At 31.8% G+C, this 21,524-nt stretch overlaps 1 protein-coding gene across 1 annotated transcript; it reads left to right on the top strand.

The window, feature by feature from the left end:
* Nucleotides 1-1,059: 1,059 nt before the first annotated feature.
* HELRODRAFT_172730 (hypothetical protein) lies at nucleotides 1,060-4,056 on the top strand (the record flags this gene model as incomplete). Its single annotated transcript, XM_009019386.1, has 4 exons — nucleotides 1,060-1,099; nucleotides 1,300-1,410; nucleotides 1,948-2,083; nucleotides 3,915-4,056. 4 exons carry the CDS (start codon nucleotides 1,060-1,062, stop codon nucleotides 4,054-4,056), a joined length of 429 nt encoding a protein of 142 aa, XP_009017634.1.
* Between the last annotated feature and the right edge of the window lie 17,468 nt (nucleotides 4,057-21,524).

The raw sequence follows: 21,524 nt of genomic DNA on the forward strand, positions 1-21,524 counted from the left end.
AGTATCATTAATTGATTGAATGGTTTTAATACCGTCTCACATAGTAACTGTATTATTTATGCAAAATATTTTTATCCTACAATTTAAGTGGTTAAATTTATCAAAAAGTTTCATCGGAAGAGTGAATGTTTAATGTTTGTTAAAAGTTATAAAACTGGCATTTGCTGAATGGACTATTGTAACCGAATATAACCTAACAATTAAATTTAAGCTATGTCGGTTGCTCCGATTGTAACACTACAATTTTGAAACGAGGAACGGAAATACAAGACTAAGACAGAGTTATTCATTCAACATTTCGAACGTGGAATTTTTATAATTGATTTTCAACAATGTGTAATAACTTAAATGGCTGAGCTTATTTGAGTTGAAGGTTTAGTTTTAGCAATTTACGTAGAAAGCTTAAAAATTTGTGTGTATTATGTTATATAACAAATATCCATACCTAATTTTAATTGTTAGGTTATATTCTGTTACGATATGTCCCTTCAGCAAATGCCACAGTCTTAATACGTTGGACATTTTTCTATTGGGATTCAGAATAGCTCTATTTCTAGATAATTAAGTTACGTCTTAATACGTTGGACATTTTTCTATTGGGATTCAGAATAGCTCTATTTCTAGATAATTAAGTTACGTTTTCAGTGACCTTTTTGGACGGTGGAAAAGGTCATTTCAAGTTTTAATAGCTATTCTATTAATAAACCATTAAACAAACTTATCTTACAACAAATTATCTGCTTGCAACATGTAAAGTCGCTATTTAACATTCTTTTATCAGTCTATATTATCAGTCTTAAACATTCCCGTTGCCGGATCCCGCCTGGCTGGCCGCGGTTTTCGTCACGCTGCTCCGTATGTCTGGAATGCGTTACCTCCTGAGTTAAGACAATGTTCCTCGTTGAGTCTTTTCAAAAAGGGATTAAAAACTCATCTTTTTAACACGGGCTCCGAGCGCCTCTGAAGCAGCTGTGCGAATGGGTGCTTCATAAATGTTTATATTATTATTATATAATCGCGTTGAAAGTATATTTACCTTTCCAGTTGTTTTGACACAAAATGTTTGAACAGATTACAAAAAATTACTTGCAAAAACGAGGTCATTTCAACTTCAAAAGTTTAATCAAGCTAAAAGATCACTAGACGGTTCAACGATACTATATATTTGTTATATAAATGGATTACATTGTTAATACTTTGTTTTATGGTGTTTTAACCGGAAAACGCATTGCAATGCTCAGTCTGTTTGACTCTTTAGTTGATGAATTTAGTAATTATTATTAAATGAATTTTTCACAGAGCTGTATGATATCAATGAAAGCAAATTGTTTTTTGAACAGTTCTATTCACAAATTTATTATCTTTTCTATGATGGCTTTACTAATGTTGAAACTAGTCTCAGCCAAAAAGGTTATTATTATCTCTTTTCGTTTTATTTCAAAAATCGATTCATCAGTTTACTTGCTGAAGATTTTTCTTTTGAGTTCACAGTGAAAATCAACAATTAAAATTAGTCTAAAATTAACAAACAAGTGCAGTAAAATCACACGCAGATCACACATGTTAGAACATGTGATCGACGTCACTATGCAATTTTTTGAGTGCTTTATGGCGTTAAGTACTGCAAATCAATTAGTTGAGATAACCTATGAGATTGTTTGGACGCCTTTGATATAATAAAATAAAGTTTCCAGCCACGTTTCCGAGTGACGTAATTTATTGGAAATATTTTTTCTTTAGTCTTCATTATTGCAGCTCTGACATATGCAGAACCACTTACAATGATGTTACAGATATATTATCTATATATCTTTTTTTTATTATGTTCTTCATATCTTCAACCATTGATTTGAAGCAGCCATCTTCGCCACAAAGGCTGTATCCTTTTCACACGGAGTACACATGTATTTTATGTGCACGCGCAAGCACCGCATCATTTACGCTGAGTATATGATAGCCATTGGGATGCTTTGACTCGGTGCGCATTTGGACCACTTGAGCCATCTCACCGGCCAACATGCGACAACTTACGTCGTCTACCCATTTACCAGCCTCGAAAAAATGGATGGCTGGGTTGGCCCGGGTTCGTTTTATCTATTATGATGCGCAGTGTTGAAATAATTGTGCTTCATAATTTTCTTGAAAAGCTGTTGACCTGTGATGGAACCATCCTTTAACTGTACAGGAAGTCTGTTCCATATTTCAACTGCCATCACAGAAAATTTCCGTCGTCCAAAATTTAAGAGACGGAATGACGAAACGACCAAATCCTCATGGTTTGACGACCTAAGCTGACTAAGTTCGTGTACCTTTGACACCAGCATCAATTATTCCCTTAAATAAACCGGTGAATTACCAGTCAAACAGTTTCTAACAACCGGTGAATTACCAATCAAACAGTTTCTAACAACCGATGAAGTTTATCACGCATGAATGGGTTGTGATTCCATAGTGAGGAAACGTCTGATGATTCTGATTCTGTATTTGTTAAAAACATTTCCATTGACCAGCATGAATCCGGTAGTTGATTTTAATTAGCCTGAATTTAAAAAAAAACAAGGAAAATTGCTAAATTTTTTTAACAGACATGAATTATGTTAATGAACAAGCCTTTTCTAGTGACTACTCAATGTTGTGCCATCACAGAAAATCTCCGTCGTCCGAAATTTAAGAAACGGAATGACGAAACGACTAAATCATCATGGTTTAACGATTAAACTTTTTCCAGGAATATAGCAATTTTTCTTGATTTTTTTAAACTTCAGACTAATTAAAATCTACTAAAACATAATTAATAAAATTAAAAAAGATGAAAATCTATTTAAAACCGAATTTACAATTTGCTGAAAACTTTTTAACATCACTAAAACAACGTAATTTGAATTTACTAGTGCATATTCGTTTCACGACATGTTACTGGAAACATGCGCACACGTTTATGTGTGACGTTATTCATTGAAAATATTAATTTTAAACAAGTCGAACTATAACGGTTAACATTTTAAAATAACGACATGGTACAGATTATTGGCATGATATGATAGAATTATCATTATACTCAATTTTAAAGTTAAATAAGTGTTTATGCAATGAATGTTTGATCCGTTGTAAAGTGCAAAAAGTCACATACTATTGAGACAATTAAAAATCAATTTCGATTTTTTATTGGGAAAATTAGTTTTTGAAAGTGTTAACGATAAGCGGATAAATTTAGGCCATATTTACTTATTCATAATAATTGTAATTACTGATTTTATAATAAATGTTATTCAGTGAACAAAGCGCATAGAGAAGAGTTAGACTGCATGCTTTTTATTTTCGAGGTTCGATTTTTTTCCAATTAATAATTTACTTTATTTTTCTTATTTTACAGTATCTTACTTTTTACTGAATTTATAATTTAAAATAATGTATAGTGATCTTGTTCTACATTAGATTTCAATAGTAACTATTATGCAACAAATCAAACTCAGAAGTTTGAGTTTTTTAATTTTGTGTACAGTGCCACTTTTGAGTGAAGACTAGAGGTGTTATATATATATATACATATATATTTGAGTGAAGACTAGAGGTGTTATATATATATATATATATATATACAAAAAATAAATAAAATAAAAAATAAATTGAAAAACTCAAACTACTGTGTTTGACTTCTTGCTTAATGCATACGTATACATTTTTATATGAATTTTACCGAATTGTTGGCATTAATCAATTAAAAGTTGGCGTTTCAATTTTTTTACTAGAAATTTTTGGAAATTGTTAAATTTTTTGAAAATAGAATTATTATCCAAATTAAACATTAATCAATTAAAAGTTGGCATTTCAATTTTTTACTAGAAATTTTTGGAAATTGTTCAATTTATTGAAAATAGAATTATTATCCAAATTAAACGTATTATGTATTGTAGATTTTCGCCGGGCGACATTCGAATTCCGCACCACGCGGTTCCGAACCGCGTCCGCATACGAATATCCACCCGAGCCTTCGCTTCGGCAGAGTCTTTCCTGGCCGGGATCCGCCACTCTACAATAGACCCTCTCAGGGTCTGAAAACACGGGTTAGTTCGCGCCCTGCTTGTTGACTAGAGACGCCGACCTCGTCAACTATCAGCAAGTCTTCTTCAACATCCATTATTTTAGGTAGAATAATTAAGCCGAGCCAAACTTCAAGTGTACACTTCTTTTATTCAATAAAAGAAATAAAATAACAAACAAAATAATACAAATCAAACCTCTGTCTTTATTAAAAAAAACGATAAATCCAAAATTAATCTTAATAATACAACTACCAAGCAAGAAACAAAACCTAAAATAAAAATAACAAACGACCAGCCTCCTCTATATCTCAACTCGCGGCCTTTTATATGTTTTTACCGCCCTATCTACATAACGCTTTCTATATCATAGAAAATTCTATGCTCGCATCTATACTCTTTTCCTATACTCAGAACAGCGCGTAGCACGCGTCCCATATATTGCTATACTCCCTATATACAAAACAGCACAGCAGCGTCGCATATATAGCATATCAAATAACAAAATATACATGCATAGAATGTCTAGTAAAATATATAGATATATATAGGCGGCACGCCTCAAAGACGCAATCATTATCACCACAATCGTCACAATTTCACAAAATATACAGGCGGCATATTTCAATCGCGCAATCATTATCATCACAATCGTCACAACTTCACAGTATGTATATATATATATATACTTCCAGATTTTCTTAGGTGTTCTGAACTAATCCGTCCTCGTCATATGTACTACCCACTTCAATCTCCTCTTTTTTTAGCATCACTAATATTCATTTGTCCTGTTTTTTTTCTTATTTCCTCATTTGTGACATGATCCTGGCCTCGTAGCCAATTCGCATCATTCTTCTAATCTACTTGTCCTCGCAGGCGTCCAACTTTTTTCATAGTTCTCGCTAATTTTAAGTTCTTAGTTTAACTTATTTTTGCCAAAACCAAACCCTATAGATTATTGATCAATCTCTTTAGATGTATCCATATCCATATTTCTTGAAGATTTCCCATGCATCTTCTCTCCAGATGGAACCATACGCTTGTTCAAAGTCTTCAATGAACTTCTCAATGAACTCTCTCAATGAACTTAAACTTCTTCAATGAACTCTCTCTATCTTGAGAGCATTCTCTACCTTTTCAAAATCCGCTTTGGTCTCCTCACCGATACGATTTAAAATTATTTTTTTGAACATCTTTCCGTTGCATATTTTTTATCCTCTTTCTTGTGGATTTAAAATTATTTTTGTGATAACCTTTCCCGGTGCACGGAGCAAGCTTATTCTTCTTGAGTTGTAGCATATTTTTCTATCCTCTTTCTTTTGGATAGAAATTATTGTTGCTTTCTTCCAGTCCTCTGGGATAATCTCTTCTCACCATACCGCGTTTATACCCTGTGAAGCCATTTAATCTATTCTGCTGTGTTTTTTAGTAATTCTGCGGTTATATTGCAGATTCCTGGTGCATCATCTATTAATTGCCATTTTTACCTCCCCTTACATCGATGTTTTCTACCATCTCTTTCTCTATATCTGTCATAGTTAAATTAGTTGATTCTATTTCCGTGAGTGTCTTTATTATGTTATTGGTTCAGGTATGTTAAGCAGCTCACTGAAATTTACTTTCCATCGTGCTATCACCCCTTTCTTTGCCGTTATTATATTACCACCGTTGTCTATAATAGGTTTAATCACGATCATTTTATTATACTTGATTTCGGTTAACTTCTTTATGTTGCTGACCTATAGCGCCATTTCTGTTTTCCTGACCATTTCTTCCAAGTTTATACTTTCTTTAAATCTCTTTTTTACTTTTCTTAAATTTCTTTTTACTACCAATGGTGTCCATTTTAGCCATTCTTTTCTTTGCTTTTTGTACTCTATCAGCCGCTATTTTGGAGTTTTATGATATCCATGTTTTCAATTTAAGGGTTTTTTGAATTCCAATTCTTTTTTGACATTTTAAACCTGTGCCACTCATTTTCCACGCAGCCTCCCTCTTCTGCAATATATATACATATTGCACTTGCAATATATATATATATTTTATATGAACCACACGCAACTCGTTGTTTTGTTGGTGGACAGTGTTATAAATTATATTATGCGTTGATATTTGATAATGGTTTTGTTGTTGAAGTTCATGGCAACGTGACATAAACGTGACTATCAATTCGTCATTCTATCAACTTATCAGGATAAGACCTTCATTACGATGGAAATATTCTCTTTTAGAATAAATAATAAGTGATAATTTTATCTACTATATGATTATTGTTATGCATTTGTATTAATTCGTGTTAAACGGATTGTTGAGTGGAACAGAGTTTGTACACTCTAATCTTGCGTGCAACTATTTTGAACTTTTCACAAATTTTTTCAACGACTGCTTGAACTACAAAAAAATAAATTGAACGCATTATACAAAAATGTTACATTCATAAAAAATTTCAACGACGCGTCATTCATAAATTTATATAGCGCGTCATTCATAAATATATATATTCCCAAATTTTGCAATAATGAAACTTTTGAAGCAAACCGAAATAAAATTACCAATTAACACAACTTAAAGCTATACTCCAACTACAATTTGACCAAAAACTATGCTCTCAACCGGTTAATACAACTGAAAGCCACACAAAGTTTGAACAAAAACTACCAGCCACCTACATTTTGACCGAAGTACATGAACATCGTAACCAACTCAGTTACAAGCATTGCACGCCATAGTCATGCAACGTTGCTATTAAAGCTATTACTAATATCGTGATGCGTAAATCCGACAAATCCAACTATTACGTCATTTTAGACCACGCCCGCCGACTACATTAATAACATTAATGAAATTCTCGCTGATGATTCTAAATTACGATGATAAAAAGCTACCCTACATCAAACATCAAAAATAAAGCTAATAAAATAAAATTCTTCGCCAAATTAATTTACATTCATCATCCCTTCATAGATAATAAACTGGAATATTTGTACGATAATTTAAAAGCACACAGATCAAGTAATTCCTTATACCCAATCATGTAACTTTAATGTCCAACTTCAACTTACATGGCTGCTAAACTACTCAACGAAATACTCTCCTTATTATTCCAAGACATACCCAAATGTCTTTTCAGTTGTGTTAACTGGTTGAGCGCGTTGTTTTTGGTCAACATGTCAAATCAAACTACGAATTAGTTAGCTCCGATTGCAAAGGCACAGTTGCGTCATTGTTTGTTCACTAATCAACATTATTTGCCACTACGCGTATCATCATTCTACAATGTCACCGCTTACATGGTTGCTAAACTACTCAACGAAACTATCCTTATTACCTCCTGTCAAATCAAACTCAAAACGAATTAGTGAACATCATCAAGAATTTCGATTGCAAAGGCATAATTGCGTTATTGTTTGTTTACTAATCATTATTTGCTTCTTTATCATCATTCTACAATGCCACCGCTAAACATTTTTCAACTTTTTCATGTTGTGTGCCAAAATGTGGATTTTGTGTAGACTTCTCTGGCAAAATTATCATCGCGTTGTGTTACTAAAGTGTCATATAAAAGAAATTTTATTACTTTGTTGAAATTCGATTGTAAAGTTGAGAACAAAATGGTTATGTAGTAGATTACGGAGGTTTTAAGTTGTTTGAATTTGAAGGTAGCGAAAATATCGAAAACGTATCTTAAATAGACTGGTGGTTTGTTGAAAACGTCGGCGAATATGGTATGTTTCTAGATTTACCATATAGAATTTAGCAATAAGTAATCTCGTCCCGTTGTTGTCTATTTGTAAATATAACTAGACTGACAAATTTTGAGTAAATTAAATGTTGTGATGTCAATATTTTCGTTATTGTACTTTCAAATTCCAACATCTATAAACTCTTAAATCTACTATATAACCATTCTGTTCTCAACTTCACCATTGATTTTCAAAAAAAAAAAACAAAAAAATTTTTTTTCGACACAACACGACTTCATTCTCGATTACTTTCCTTTTTCACATGGTAAAAATCTTACACGTTCAATATTAGAAAACAGCACAATTATCATCGATAATAAACCTTACTTTGTCAAATTCTCCATATCCATCAAAATCAAAATAATAAACAAGTCGACATTTTTGCTAACATCTCAATATATTTTTAGTTTACCATGAGATGCCTCACCACACCAACTCCAACTAGAACGTTCTGTCAGGTAAGATAATTAAACGTTTAGGATATGTTATCGATATATTTGCCGACGTTTCCAACAGTCAATCTATTTACGATACGTTGTCCATATTTTCGTTACCTTCAAATTCCAACATCACCACCACCAACAAGGCAATGATCCTGCAAGGTTTTTGTGAACAACAATAACAAATTTATTACTACTCGAAAACGTACCTATTCCATACCTAACTTGCTATTTTTAACCTTTATTCTTCAATATTATATGTTATATTATTGTTAAGAAATAAAATATAATTTACGACAGTCTAAACACTAACTCAAATCGAATATTAGTTGTATCTTTTATATAACTATATTTGTTAGTTCCTAATTTATCGACTAAAGGAACAGTAATAAAATTTCTTTTACTTTGTGTTGAACCATTATATTTCTTTATTATAATAGTTTCTTCATCTACATTCTGTTGGATACTTTTTACTTGGTTTTCGTTGTTTATGAAAAGGGTTTACGCAAATTCAAGTTGAAACGGGCTCCTGTTGCGATTTTTTGTGAATGTTGAGTATTTCTGTTGCTATTGATGTATTGCTGTTCCGTGGTTACGTGGTTACCGATTAAATGATTTTTAATCTTAGTGTCAATGTGGTAGTGTGATCGATATATTCTGAATTTCAGTGTCCGAACACACCGATAGGATCAGGAGACTACTTTTCATTATTTACTCTTGTTTCTTATTACAATTATATATAAGAATAAGGGAAGAAGTTCTGTTATTGGCATAGTAAATTCTAAGTTGTAATTTTTAAATTGATTGTTTTTACTTCATGACTATTTTTTTTAATATTTTTTAACATTTAAGATTATCAAATCAATGAGTGATTTTTATAACTATTAGCAGTTCGATTACTTCAATTTTGTCCTGTCATCTAAATTTGCAATGTTGTTACTGTTGGCTAGTGACGAAATCGTGCTTTTAATTAGGTTCACTATTTTCGTTTAAACATTTTTCTTTGTTAAACATTTTTCTTTCTTTTTTAAAATATAAAAGTTTTAAAATATAAACAATAATATTTTGAACGAGAATATCCAAAAAAGCACGAAAACGTCCAAACACGGTACGAAATCAAAAGTGGTAGCTCATGATATAACGAAGACGACCTGGTCTGGCTGGTTTGGCTGCGCGGAAAAGTTTAAACGTTTAAATGAGTCTGTTCTTGAAGAATTGAAACAGTTCTTTTTATCAGAAATCAGTGAATAAATAACTTGACGATCGCGCAAGTTAAAACATTATTCTATCTATTTTTAACTCTTTTGAAAGGTGGTCGGGCTCGATAAACTTTGCGTTTTATCTCAATCATCCTAACAATTTTTTTCCATTTATTTGGAATTGTTGTTAAATAAAGGATCATTTCAATTCATATGGTACTTGATTTATGTAATCATAATAAAAAAATTTAATAATAAACTAATTATTATATTTTACAGAAAATATTGCTATTCCTTCCAGAAATGATACATAAAAGATGGCAAATTCAATCAATATGTTATTACACTTTTTATATTTTTTATTCAATTTTCAATGTTGCATACAACTTGAAACTTCAAAAATATCTTATTTAAAATATTAGTTTATTTTTTATCCAAACATTTAAAAATTTGCGATTGGGTTTTAACTGCATTTTGTTCAACTTTAAGTTATTTGCATTGGATTTTAAATATGATTTAATTCAACTTTTGAACATTCTTCATAGTTTTGCCCTTAGGTTATGAGTCCATTTTTTATTTAGCAGATAATGTCCTATCGTTGACAATATTTTTGATTAATTATGGTGAAGTCTGTATTAGATTTTTTGTGCTGAGCGAATCCAGGTCTTCCTAAAGCGGCTGTGCAAACAAGTCTAACTCACCGATGGCCTGTATTGCTCAGTGCTGGTTTAACATAAAGCATTGAGACAGGCAGCGGTTTTTCTCAGACTACGGTGTCTTCTCTAAATCTGCAATATTATTTTGTGGCGTCTAGATCTTTTTAGAAGGTTGATCATGTCTGCATACATATAGGAAATCAGGGAGAAGGTACATTGTACAGCAAACGTTGTACAATCTGACTATATCAATCAATCTTCGTTTAGCGTCCGGAGACCCAGTTCCACGAGGTAGGACGTTGTTTTCTTTGCCACCAATTTTTTGCGCCAAATTAGGCGATCAGTTGTATCCATTTCATTTAAATTTAGAGCTTTCATGTCTTGCTCGTTTGTTTGCGACTAGGACTTCTTTGGACGGCCTTTGGGACGTGTGCCAGGTACTTCAACATCTGCAATAGAAGTTATGGCACTGTTTCCACTTCGTTTGACATGACCAAACCACCACAGACGGTGTTGCCTTTATATCATCTAAACCAGCACGACGCAGGATTTCGGTAGATTTGATGTGGTCCTTCAGACCAATTCGTTGCATCCATCGGAGCATTTTTATGTCGGTTCGTTGAAGTTGCTGTTCCAGTTTGGTTGTCATTGGCCAAGTTTCTGCACCATATAACAACACCGGACGTATCATTATAAAGATTTATAAAGTATTGATCGTAGTGTAGTGGGATAACACGCCGCATCAATATAGAGGCAAGGAGATGCCATTTATTCCAGGCTGCACGCATGCGTGCTCGAACGGCAGCTTCAGCTGTTCCAGTACAATCCAGAACATCTCCTAGATATTGAAACGATGTGACTTTCTCTACCTTGAATGGCTTCAAAGACAGTGCTATTTTGTATTTGTTGTTGTGGATTGATGCAAGCAGGACAAACAAAATTGGACACTTTATATAAAGCGGGACTGTCATGCTATAGTTCCATTCAGTCAGCATTGAGCAATTTCTCCAGATTTCACGGCAAGGTTGTAGTAACGTTTGGATACCTGCAGTACCAGATGCATTGATAATGTTATTTGTGAGTTCAGAGAGCCCTGCTGCCTTTCCATCCTTCATAGCTTCTGTAAGCTCCTCTACAGTGATGTCTGGAATCGGACCTTCGATGGGTGGAGCGTCAAAGTTGACATTGATAGGATTTGTTTCATTTAACAGAGGGTTTAAATATTCTCTCCACTTTAGCTTGATCTCATCTAGTTCAAGAACCATCTAATTTTTGTCGTTTTTGATACATGAGGCACCAACTATGTCTTTTTTTGTACCCTTTGCTTGTTTTTGCTATACGATACAGAGATTTCATTTGCTCACCTCTCTGCACTGATTCTTCTGTTTTCTTTTCACGGAAAATTTTATGGTCATCAACAGACTTTGATTTTTGCCATTGCTTGTATGCAGCTTTCTTTTCAGCTATTGCATTTTGTACACTGTCATTCCACCACCAAGTGTCCCGTTCATTTTGTATCAGTTTTCCCACAACTTTTGTACAATCTGACTGTGTTAGCTGTATGTTGTGGTTTAAGTATTTCATACACAAACGAATCAACAAATCGACGAGATATTCTAGCATCATGTTTTGCATTCAAGAGCCAAAATATGTAAATGAATTCACGAGTTAGTTATTCAGTATAAAATCTTTTTCCCGCGGAGGCTTGTTAAAATTATTGTTTTGATTTTGTTTATGTCCAAATTTAGGTTTGGTTTATTTGGATAAAATTTCCAGTGACAGTAGTAGAGGATCATATCTCATTTCTGCCTAAAAGCGACGTTATTGGAGTAGTTTATTTCTGCCAAAAGTTTGTCATTGATTGCGCCACCGAGCGTTTCTTTATGCTTTTTAGAATCCAGTCAATTGGGATAAAAACTCATCCTGAGCGTGATAACTCAATGGTTAAAGGCGCTAGCAGTGACTTGGTTTGAATAGAAAGAGATCTCCCGTGATTATTCTATGTATATGTTACGTGGTTTTCGCTCGTATTCATATACGCTGTGTGTTTTTGTCGTTGATACCTTTGAAGCAAGTGCAAAAGGAAGAAATCTTTAATGTGAAAAATTTAGAGAAGGAAATGAACTTCTTAAAATGATTTGAATTTCAAGACTAAAATAAACTCAAAACCTTCATCTTACCCTTTTAATTGAACAGATCAGACTATGAAGAAACTGCTCTATTCCGGTAATTCTCTCAAGGTTTAATAATTCATTTTTTTCTCTCGTTTGATTTATTGTTAAATCTCTGCGCAAATTTTAAAACAATTTTTCGCATTCTGTTTGGCTTTTGCCGCTTTTATATTTTTTCACTTTAAATATCCCAGATAACGTTCTTCTATCTCTGTTCTTACTAACCTTTGTCTGGTCGTCATTCCTGAGCTAAACGTTGAACCTTTCCCCTTAAAATGATTGAACATCTCTATTTAATCGCTGTTTTTCCATGTATAAATTTTATTTTTCAGTTACCAGCTTCTGACTTCTAGTATTCTCTTTCTTGTTTTCATAAACAAATCATAATTATAATCTTTGCCTGTGGCTTTTGGCTCTCAAACAGCGAATAGAAAAAAAGAAACATTAAAACATTTTTTTACTAGTGCACTTGATTTTGGTTGCAGTTATAGATATTCATTATCAATCAATCAGTCCATAAATTTTTTTTACATAAATTAAATTTAATTTACCTATTTAATTTATTTTGAAATTAATAATTGAGTAATTTGTGTAATAATTATTTTTAACATAAATAGCTTAGAAGAGAAGGCATACGCTTATTTATAATATGGTATCAGATTCTAATGGAGAATTCTACTGACAAGTGCCACTACATGTTTAACAGTTTGGTCTGGGGCGGCAAATTACCAAGTCCTACTGGAAAACGTTTATATTCCGATGTTTCAACTAGTGATACACCTACTTTATTGTCATCTCGGGATGCTTTCGATACGAAAATGTTTAATAATTGTTTGTCAACAAGTTTTTTTTATTTCTATTATTATATTCAAATATTTCAATAGAAAAAAAAATTTTATTTGTGATTTTTAAAATTTTTCATAGATTCAAGTGTTATAAACTAATTAGATTTGCTAAATTTTATTTTAATTATTAGCCTATTAGCATAATCTGTTTCTTTATAGAGTTTTTTGTTTCTTTCGTTTTTTAAGCTTTCATATATAATGCATATGCAAGCTTCAATAAATTTTTACACTATCATATTCGACATTTGCGATTTAAAAAATAGTTGAATCTTTTTTTAAAAATACCAATACAACTCAACTTTATTTTTGATAACTAGAAAATTTCATGTAACACATTCATTTATTTAATTTCCATTTACTTTTGTAACAGCTAAAATAAATGTTGTAGAAGCAGCAACTTTGTTACCACCTCAACCAGGTGATAAAACACCTGACAATTTAACCAAATACTTTCTCGATGTTCTTTTGCATTATATGGTATCGGAGGTAATATATTTTGTTTTTTCCACTATTTTATATAATAATAACGTTGTTTTAATCAGTTTCGTAATAAAATCTATTGTATAACATATTTTGCAGTTGAGCTAATGAATATTGGTAAATATCTTAATATTGGATGACGAACTAGAAGTTAAAACTTTAGAACCAGATGAAAAAGGCTAAAAAGTTAAAGGACTGTTAGATTCTTTCTAGGATCAGAAGATTCAACAACTTACAATCAATATGTAAAGGCGAAAATGTTTTTAATTTAATATTTTTAATAGTTTTATAATATCCTCTATTTTTGAATCATGAGCATTAAAAGTGGAAGACATCAAAGACTCAATTGCTTTTATAATGACAAGATATTGTAGAATACTGGAATGATATACGTGAAAGATTAATTAGGAATGAAATACGCTTTTATAAATTATGAGCATCAAAAGTTGAAGAAATCAAAGGGCTCAGTTGCTTTCAAATGAAACGTTATATATATATTTATATATATATATATATATATTGTTATATATATATATATAACACATCGGAATAATATAATAGTCTTTAATATGTATATTCTTATACATTCATATAAGGGCAAATTACTACACAACAATAACCTTCCTAGTACCAACAATCAAGATAACGACATCATCTTGTATTACAGAAATCACATGTCAACAGCATACATATTCTTAAACATATCATCAATAAAAATGTCACACCAACCAACCCAAATAGTAAAGTTAAACTGCGAATTTATTACAACAATAAAAAGACGTCTCACCTAATACTGAAAAACAATTGTACTCCTAGAGATAACTCTGTATAAAAACGTAATTACGTAATATATGAATTTAATTACCCTTTGACGGCTGTGCACTGATGATGACTCATATATCGGGATTACTACTACTTCACTATCTAGAAGGCTTACGATGCATAAACAGTTAAATCTCGTTTGGACAACACACTCAATCACTATAAGCCGTGAAATCCTCTACAGCAACATTAAAAGCAACATACCAGAACAGCAACTACACGCATCTTAAAATTGCAGAAGCAGTCCTAATTGACATCATCAAACCAAAAATAAATATACCACAAAAAATGACAACCTCACTTCCAACCCGGTACTTAATCAACAATGAAAACAAAGAAGTAATAAAAACTAGCATTGTAAATAATGACAAAGAATATGATGCAATCAATGAAGAAAAGGAAACCAACGAAGATGGTCTAGCCAAAAAACTTTAGTGAGAAAAAACGAACTACAATCATATTAACGCCAAATATTCGATAGAATTTATAGAATATTGTAAAAAATATATATATATATATGTATATCCATAAATATATATATATCCATAAATATATATATATATATATATATATATATATTTGAAATTAATATTTGCTAGTTAAGACCATAATTAGCGCAGTAATTTATAAAATCTTTCATTAGAAATTTTTTGCATTATTTCTAAATGTTTCTTACTAAATTGTCGTCATTATTTATGTTAATAAAATTAAAATAATGTGCATTTATAATATAATTCAATTTATTAAAATTAATTATGAAAATCGTTGAAATTTTGAAATATCCTTATATAAGCTCTGATGATGAGTAAAATAGTATATAGTATGCGTATAAAGTGCGTTTGCTTTGACCTGTCCATTTATTATATTTTGGTCATATCCGTTTATTATATCTTGGTCCTGTTTATTTATTATATATTTGTTCTCTTCATTTTCTCCATTTGTAAAGTCTTTCAATAATATTCTTCTTGTCGGTAATGATGTTTCTTTGCTGCTCGTCAATTTGCGGTTTTCTTCGGTCAATGAATTTTTAGATAACTAAATTGACTTCATTGACTAAAGAAAACCGCAAATCAACAAGCAGCAAAGATTAGCAACATAATTACCGACAAGAAGAATATTATTGAAAGACTTCATAAGCAAAGAGAATGAATAGAACAAATATAATAATAAATGGACAGGACCAAGATATAGTAAACGGACCGGACAAAGCACTTTGCACAGGACAAAACAGAATAAAAGCATAAAAGAATTGTAAAACTTTGAAAAGCGCTAATGACGAGTATAATCGAAATAGAATTTATACGCTTCAATATGAACACACACGCTTCACACGCAACTGGGAGCATCATATATCTAAAGTTGTTTTTTTTTCTTCATTTGGTAGCTCTTAATTTCATTCTACTTTTGTATTATTCTTTTAAGACATTGGCGACTATTGACCTTTATATATCCCGATATTTGTCGCTTGTTAATTAGTATTTTTTAGTTAAAGTTAAGATCTCTTCTTCCAGCAATCTTTCTAGTAAATTTTATTATCTCTCCTTCCACATAGTGGCCTCAAAATTGTTTTCGTCTGGTTATCTAAAGTAGTTTTTTCTTTCCATAGCCAAACTTTGTTAATACATCTTCTAACTAATGTCTTACTAATTATCATGATTCTGCTCAAAAATATCTCCGCACCATTAAATCTTTTTTCAATTTTTTTAAAGCCATTTTAAGCGCGGTACGTAACCTTACCAATGTTTTAATTTTGCTATTAGTGAGAATTTATTTTTAAAATGATGAAAGACTTCGATATTTACGTGACATTTACAACGTAAAGTTATCCTACCTTTTAGATGCCAAAAGCTGTTGACTTGTTTTGCTTATTTATCGTTAATCGTTATGAATGGAATGGTTTTCTTTTCACTGACAACCATTTATTATTATTTTTATTCTCTTTTAGATATTTTTTAGATATTTTTCAGAGGTTATAAATTAAATGCATTGTTGAACCAGTGCGTCTTTAGTTCCTGTTTGAATTTTTTTAATAAAACAATTTATTTCAAACGCAATCCTAGATCATTCTAAATTTTTTGCAAAGCAACTTGCATACATCTATCACCCAACTTCGTCTTTGTTCTGGGGACTACCCTTAATTCCCAGGAAATCGATTGTCAGATTTTCTACGATAAATCTCTTTCAATTATTTTGGTCCACCACCATGAATGCAACTGTAAGCAATTTTGTAAGAAATTCTTTTGCGCAGATTTTTCAACGTTTAGCACACCCAACAACTAGTCTTGCAGCAACGTTCGGAATGCGTTGAATTCTTTTAACCACGCCAATCGCAGCCCCAAACATCAACGAGTTACAGTAATCTAACCTCGACTATATAATTGATACTACAAGACTTGTGTAGATATCAGCTGGGAGATTTTTGTTGATAAAAATTACGCAGCTGTAGAAAACAAGTGGTACCAAGTTTCACAGCATGTGGTAACATGCTCAGTGAATTGTCAAGCATATTCATAAGATTTTGGCCGTTTTAACTGCGTGCAACCAGTTACCAAGGACCTCAAATGTTGTACTACCGACTGGCCATAACATTTCTGTATCCAAACCAAATTAACTTGGTTTTGTCAGTGTTTAACTTCAAACGATTTAGATTTAGGTTTTCAAGATGTCTAATCAATCCCTCTGAAATTACCCCAGCAGCTTTTGCTAATCCAGCAGAATAAATCTGAATTCTAATACCATGATATTTCACTAAACCAGGTAGATCTAAAACATTGAATTAAATTGAACGAACTCCAACACTGAACACTGTGGAATAGTAGTCTTCACCACTTCATCTGACATCAATTCATCAAAAAGAACTTTGCTTTCGATCCATAATAAACGAGGTAAACCAATCCAGAGCCACTCTAGCAATACCAAAAGTAAACGCCAATCTCTAACATCACACGATGGTCAACTGTATTAAACGCTGAACTGAAATCTAGTAACGCCCACCATTATCCACCTGGTTAATAATGTCACCCAAACATCTTTATTCAGTTTTGTTGATGTTAATGTGCAAGATTTCATAAACCAGTTTGAAAATAATTGTTTGCAATCCAATGACGCAGTACCTTATATTATTTTTATTTAATCTTCCATTGGTTGATTGATTTTCTGACTGCATCATGATCTCTCTCAAAAAAATAAACATCTATACTTGGACAAATCTTGCTTCCAACTATCATTGTTGATCCCAAAACAAACTTTTACAAATTTTCATGTCATGTCTTTGATGTACAAACCTTTCAATATTTCCATTAGTTTTACGCTTATAATTATAATATTTATAATAGCCTCGAAGCCGTTCGCGGACATTTTTAGTGCGCTTTTAAGGACTGGTTCAAATATAAATATGGTATAAACCTAAAGAAAATAAACGTCTATATTTGGACAAACCTAATTATCTTGCTTTCAACTATCATTGTTGATCCCAAAACAAGCTTTTAAAATTGTCATGTCTTCGAAGTACAAACCTTTCAATATTTCCATGTTTTACGCATATACTTAAAATACCTATAATAGCCTCGAAGACATTTTTAGTGCGCTTTAAGGGCTAGTTCAATTTTTTGTTCCCTGAACAATTTATTCGTCAAATTTTACACATTTCATATTTTTATAGGTTATTAATAATTTTTTATAGTTAATTTCTAAATTTATTTTGGTTATGTTATAATCATTTTATTTCAAGGTTTTGCATGATATTATTATTATTATTATTCAAGTACATAAACAAATACAGAAGCTCGCCAAACAAATCATCAAGCAACTTGTCAAACAAATATAGAAAAATGAAAAAAAAACAAATTAAAACACTTATTTGTGTCAGATGCTCTTTTCATCACGGTGATGGAGGAAATAACCAAACCGATACGCTCAGATAACATATGGAATGTGACATATGAAGATGATATTGTCCTGACGGCGTCTTAACGCTGCCAGAAAGTTTGAGGTCTGGAATACCCAGCTCGCTGAACATGGGCTAAAAGTTGACAAAACAAAAACTATGATCAGCCTGTGGTCTCTGGTCATTGGCCACTTTCGGTGTGTGGAGCTGGAGTTAGAAGCCTACGATGTCAGCAGTGGTGTCACAGATGATGCTCGAGAATTACCGGTTCACTCGCTGATTTCGTATGCCCGCCTGCTTCAACTCTCGACAACGGGGCTCGGATAATGATACATTTACCGGGATCGAAACTGTTACTTCATTTCAGCATTTGGGAGATGTGCTGGATTGTACTGGAGCAGATGATGCCGTAGACGCATACGAACTACTATTGGGGCAGATGGCTCCTCCTTGCCCTCGGTACTGATGCGGCGTAAAATTCCTGTACAACATAACTGTACAAGACAGCTATACGATCTGTTCTAATGTATGGTGCAGAGACGTGGCCGATGACAACAAAACTCAAACAGCACTTCACTTTAATATTATATTTGACATTATTCTCATCATTTTGTGATAGGAGAATATCTTTGATCTTGGTGTTACATATGACTGGGCTATGGTCGCTTCCACAATCTCCTCTAAGCTATTGCATTGTAAAACATCAAGCATCTCAAAATACTCAGTTATGGGTTTTTGCATTGCTTCCGGGACATTTCCATGTTTAATTTTTCTGGTGATTTTCTATTATCCACACCACACGATGAACATACATTTTGTGCGCGTATGATAGTGTTTTCATTTTGGATGGACAGTTTTCGAACCAGGCACATACCGGTACATATTTTTTTTATATATTTTTCTCCAATACTTCCATACATAGTATTTACATTACCATCTGTCTACCTCGGTTACCTATCTTTTTTACAGAACAGCGCGAAATGGTACTTTTAGTGACTGAGCTAACATGCTAATAAATATTGATCTAAAATGATCTATTGATTTTTTTTACAACATAATTGTAAGTTTTATTTTATTCAACAGCACATGCTATTTTATCATACATACGTTACATAATATTTTTAAATCGCGCTTCAAACTTGTTATCTTACTAAAAAAAATTTCATTTTAATTTTATTTATTAATTATTGTTTATTCATAAAGTTTTTTAACCCTTCACCTTCGGCAAACTTAAAAAATTCCATTATAAACTTTTTTACATATTCAAATTGATGAATTGTCATCCTGTGCTATTTAAAATGAACATTTGCTATCACTTTCATAAATCATCTCACGAAAGCTTTACGTTAAGATGTATTATAAATTATTTTCATTGATACGGATTTAATGTCGATTATTAGGTTACGCAGTTTAATTTAATTCAGAATTCAGGTTAAATTTGTAATAAGTGATGTTATTTCAACATTGCATGTTGTTAGAAAAGATTTAATAATCATTTTTACAGGTGAACAAGATTGAGTGGACTAATAAGGAATTGCGCTGCTATAGTTTCAACTTTTTGTTTGACAGATTTAAAAGGTTTTATTTTGTACAATTTTTTCCTGACTTCGATTTCAGAACGGATGTTTACAGTCCTACTTTTGGTTAAAATTTTAATAAAAAATTAAATTTTAAAATTTTTTCTAGTTTTTCATCGAATTTTCTATTTGGTTAAAATTTTGTGGTCTAAATAATTAACGACAAGTTTTGCTATTACGTGCTGTAAATTCGAATGATTTGAATTTAAATGTTATGCTATTTAAGTAATAACGTAATCTGACATTGTGGCACAAGAAACGCTATCTTTATGCTACGAATGATCAGTGAACGAGGGATTAAAATGAAGAAAGATTTATTTATATGTTTTGTCGATTACTCCACAACTTTTGATAGCTTAAAACACGTGGAGTTTATGGAAATTTTAGAAAATTTGGACATTGATGGAAAAGTCACGATAGTTATCAAAAACATCTAATGGGACAAAAGAGCACCGATGAAAATTGGTAACAAGATAACTAGTTTTGTCGAAATAACAAAAGGAGTTAGGCAAGGCTGTGTACTGTATTCTCTCCAGACCTGTACAATCTCTGTAGTGAGATCATCATGAAAAAGACCTACCGGGAATCCATTGGAGTTGTGAATATAAACAATGTAAGATATGCTGATGATACAGCTCTTATAGCAGATTTAATAAAATAGTTGCAAACAATTGTTTTCAAACTGGTTTTTGAAAGTGAAACAAAAGGCTTGCAAATTAACAACAAAACAGAGTGCATAGTTATCAGCATGGTTACCTCAGGTTGTAAATATGGTATGGATATCAAAAGAAGGAGCTATAGCGATAAATGCATATTCTAGAATGAAAAACAGTCTATCCTCACCAACAGTAAAATCAGAAAATCAACAAAATTAAAACTGTTTGGGTGTTATAATGCTAACTTACGGCTCTGAGTTCTGGACAATTTTTAAAAAAATATAAAAAAAAAAGATTAACGCTGCTGAGATGTTTTTTTCGAAAGGAATTATGAAAATAAGTTGGATTACTCGAATGAAGATGTTTTACAAGTCCGGTTATGAAAAGAGGAAAGAAATTACTACAGATAATCCGACAGGGGCAGTTAAAGTTTTTTGGTCACATGCCGAATGAAAAAATGGAAAATCTAACTACTGGAAAGATTGCAGGGAAAAGAAATCGCAGTCAACAACAAATAACATTCGTGAAGTTCTTTTGTCGCTTGTTAAATATCACCACATTTTAACTACAATAAAGTGTTAAAGATTGGAGGTCGATGGTCGCCAATGTCCTGAAAAGATAAGGCACGAGAAAGAAAAATCTGACATATTGGGCATATCAATACGAAACTTTTTTTCACGTAGGTAAATTTATTCTAATCACAGAACCTTCCAATTTTTGCAAAGATTCAAGCTTTTTTATTTTTATTTAGCTAACTTTTTGATTACTTAGCTAAATTATTACTGAATTTAAATTTATAAAATTATCTCAATTCTTAATTATTTCTGCCAAACTTCTGGAAATATTTTTAGCAATCCATATTACTATAAAATTTTATCATATTTATATGTTACATTATATTTTGTAGCTATAATAATATTATTTTTGTTATGATTATTATTATTATTATTATTATTGCTTACTCATAAATTATTATTTAATCATTTTTTTTCGTTTAACATAAAACAAC

This window comes from Helobdella robusta (genome assembly GCF_000326865.2).
Source record: "Helobdella robusta unplaced genomic scaffold HELROscaffold_24, whole genome shotgun sequence".
In the NCBI taxonomy this organism is placed as follows: domain Eukaryota; kingdom Metazoa; phylum Annelida; class Clitellata; order Rhynchobdellida; family Glossiphoniidae; genus Helobdella; species Helobdella robusta.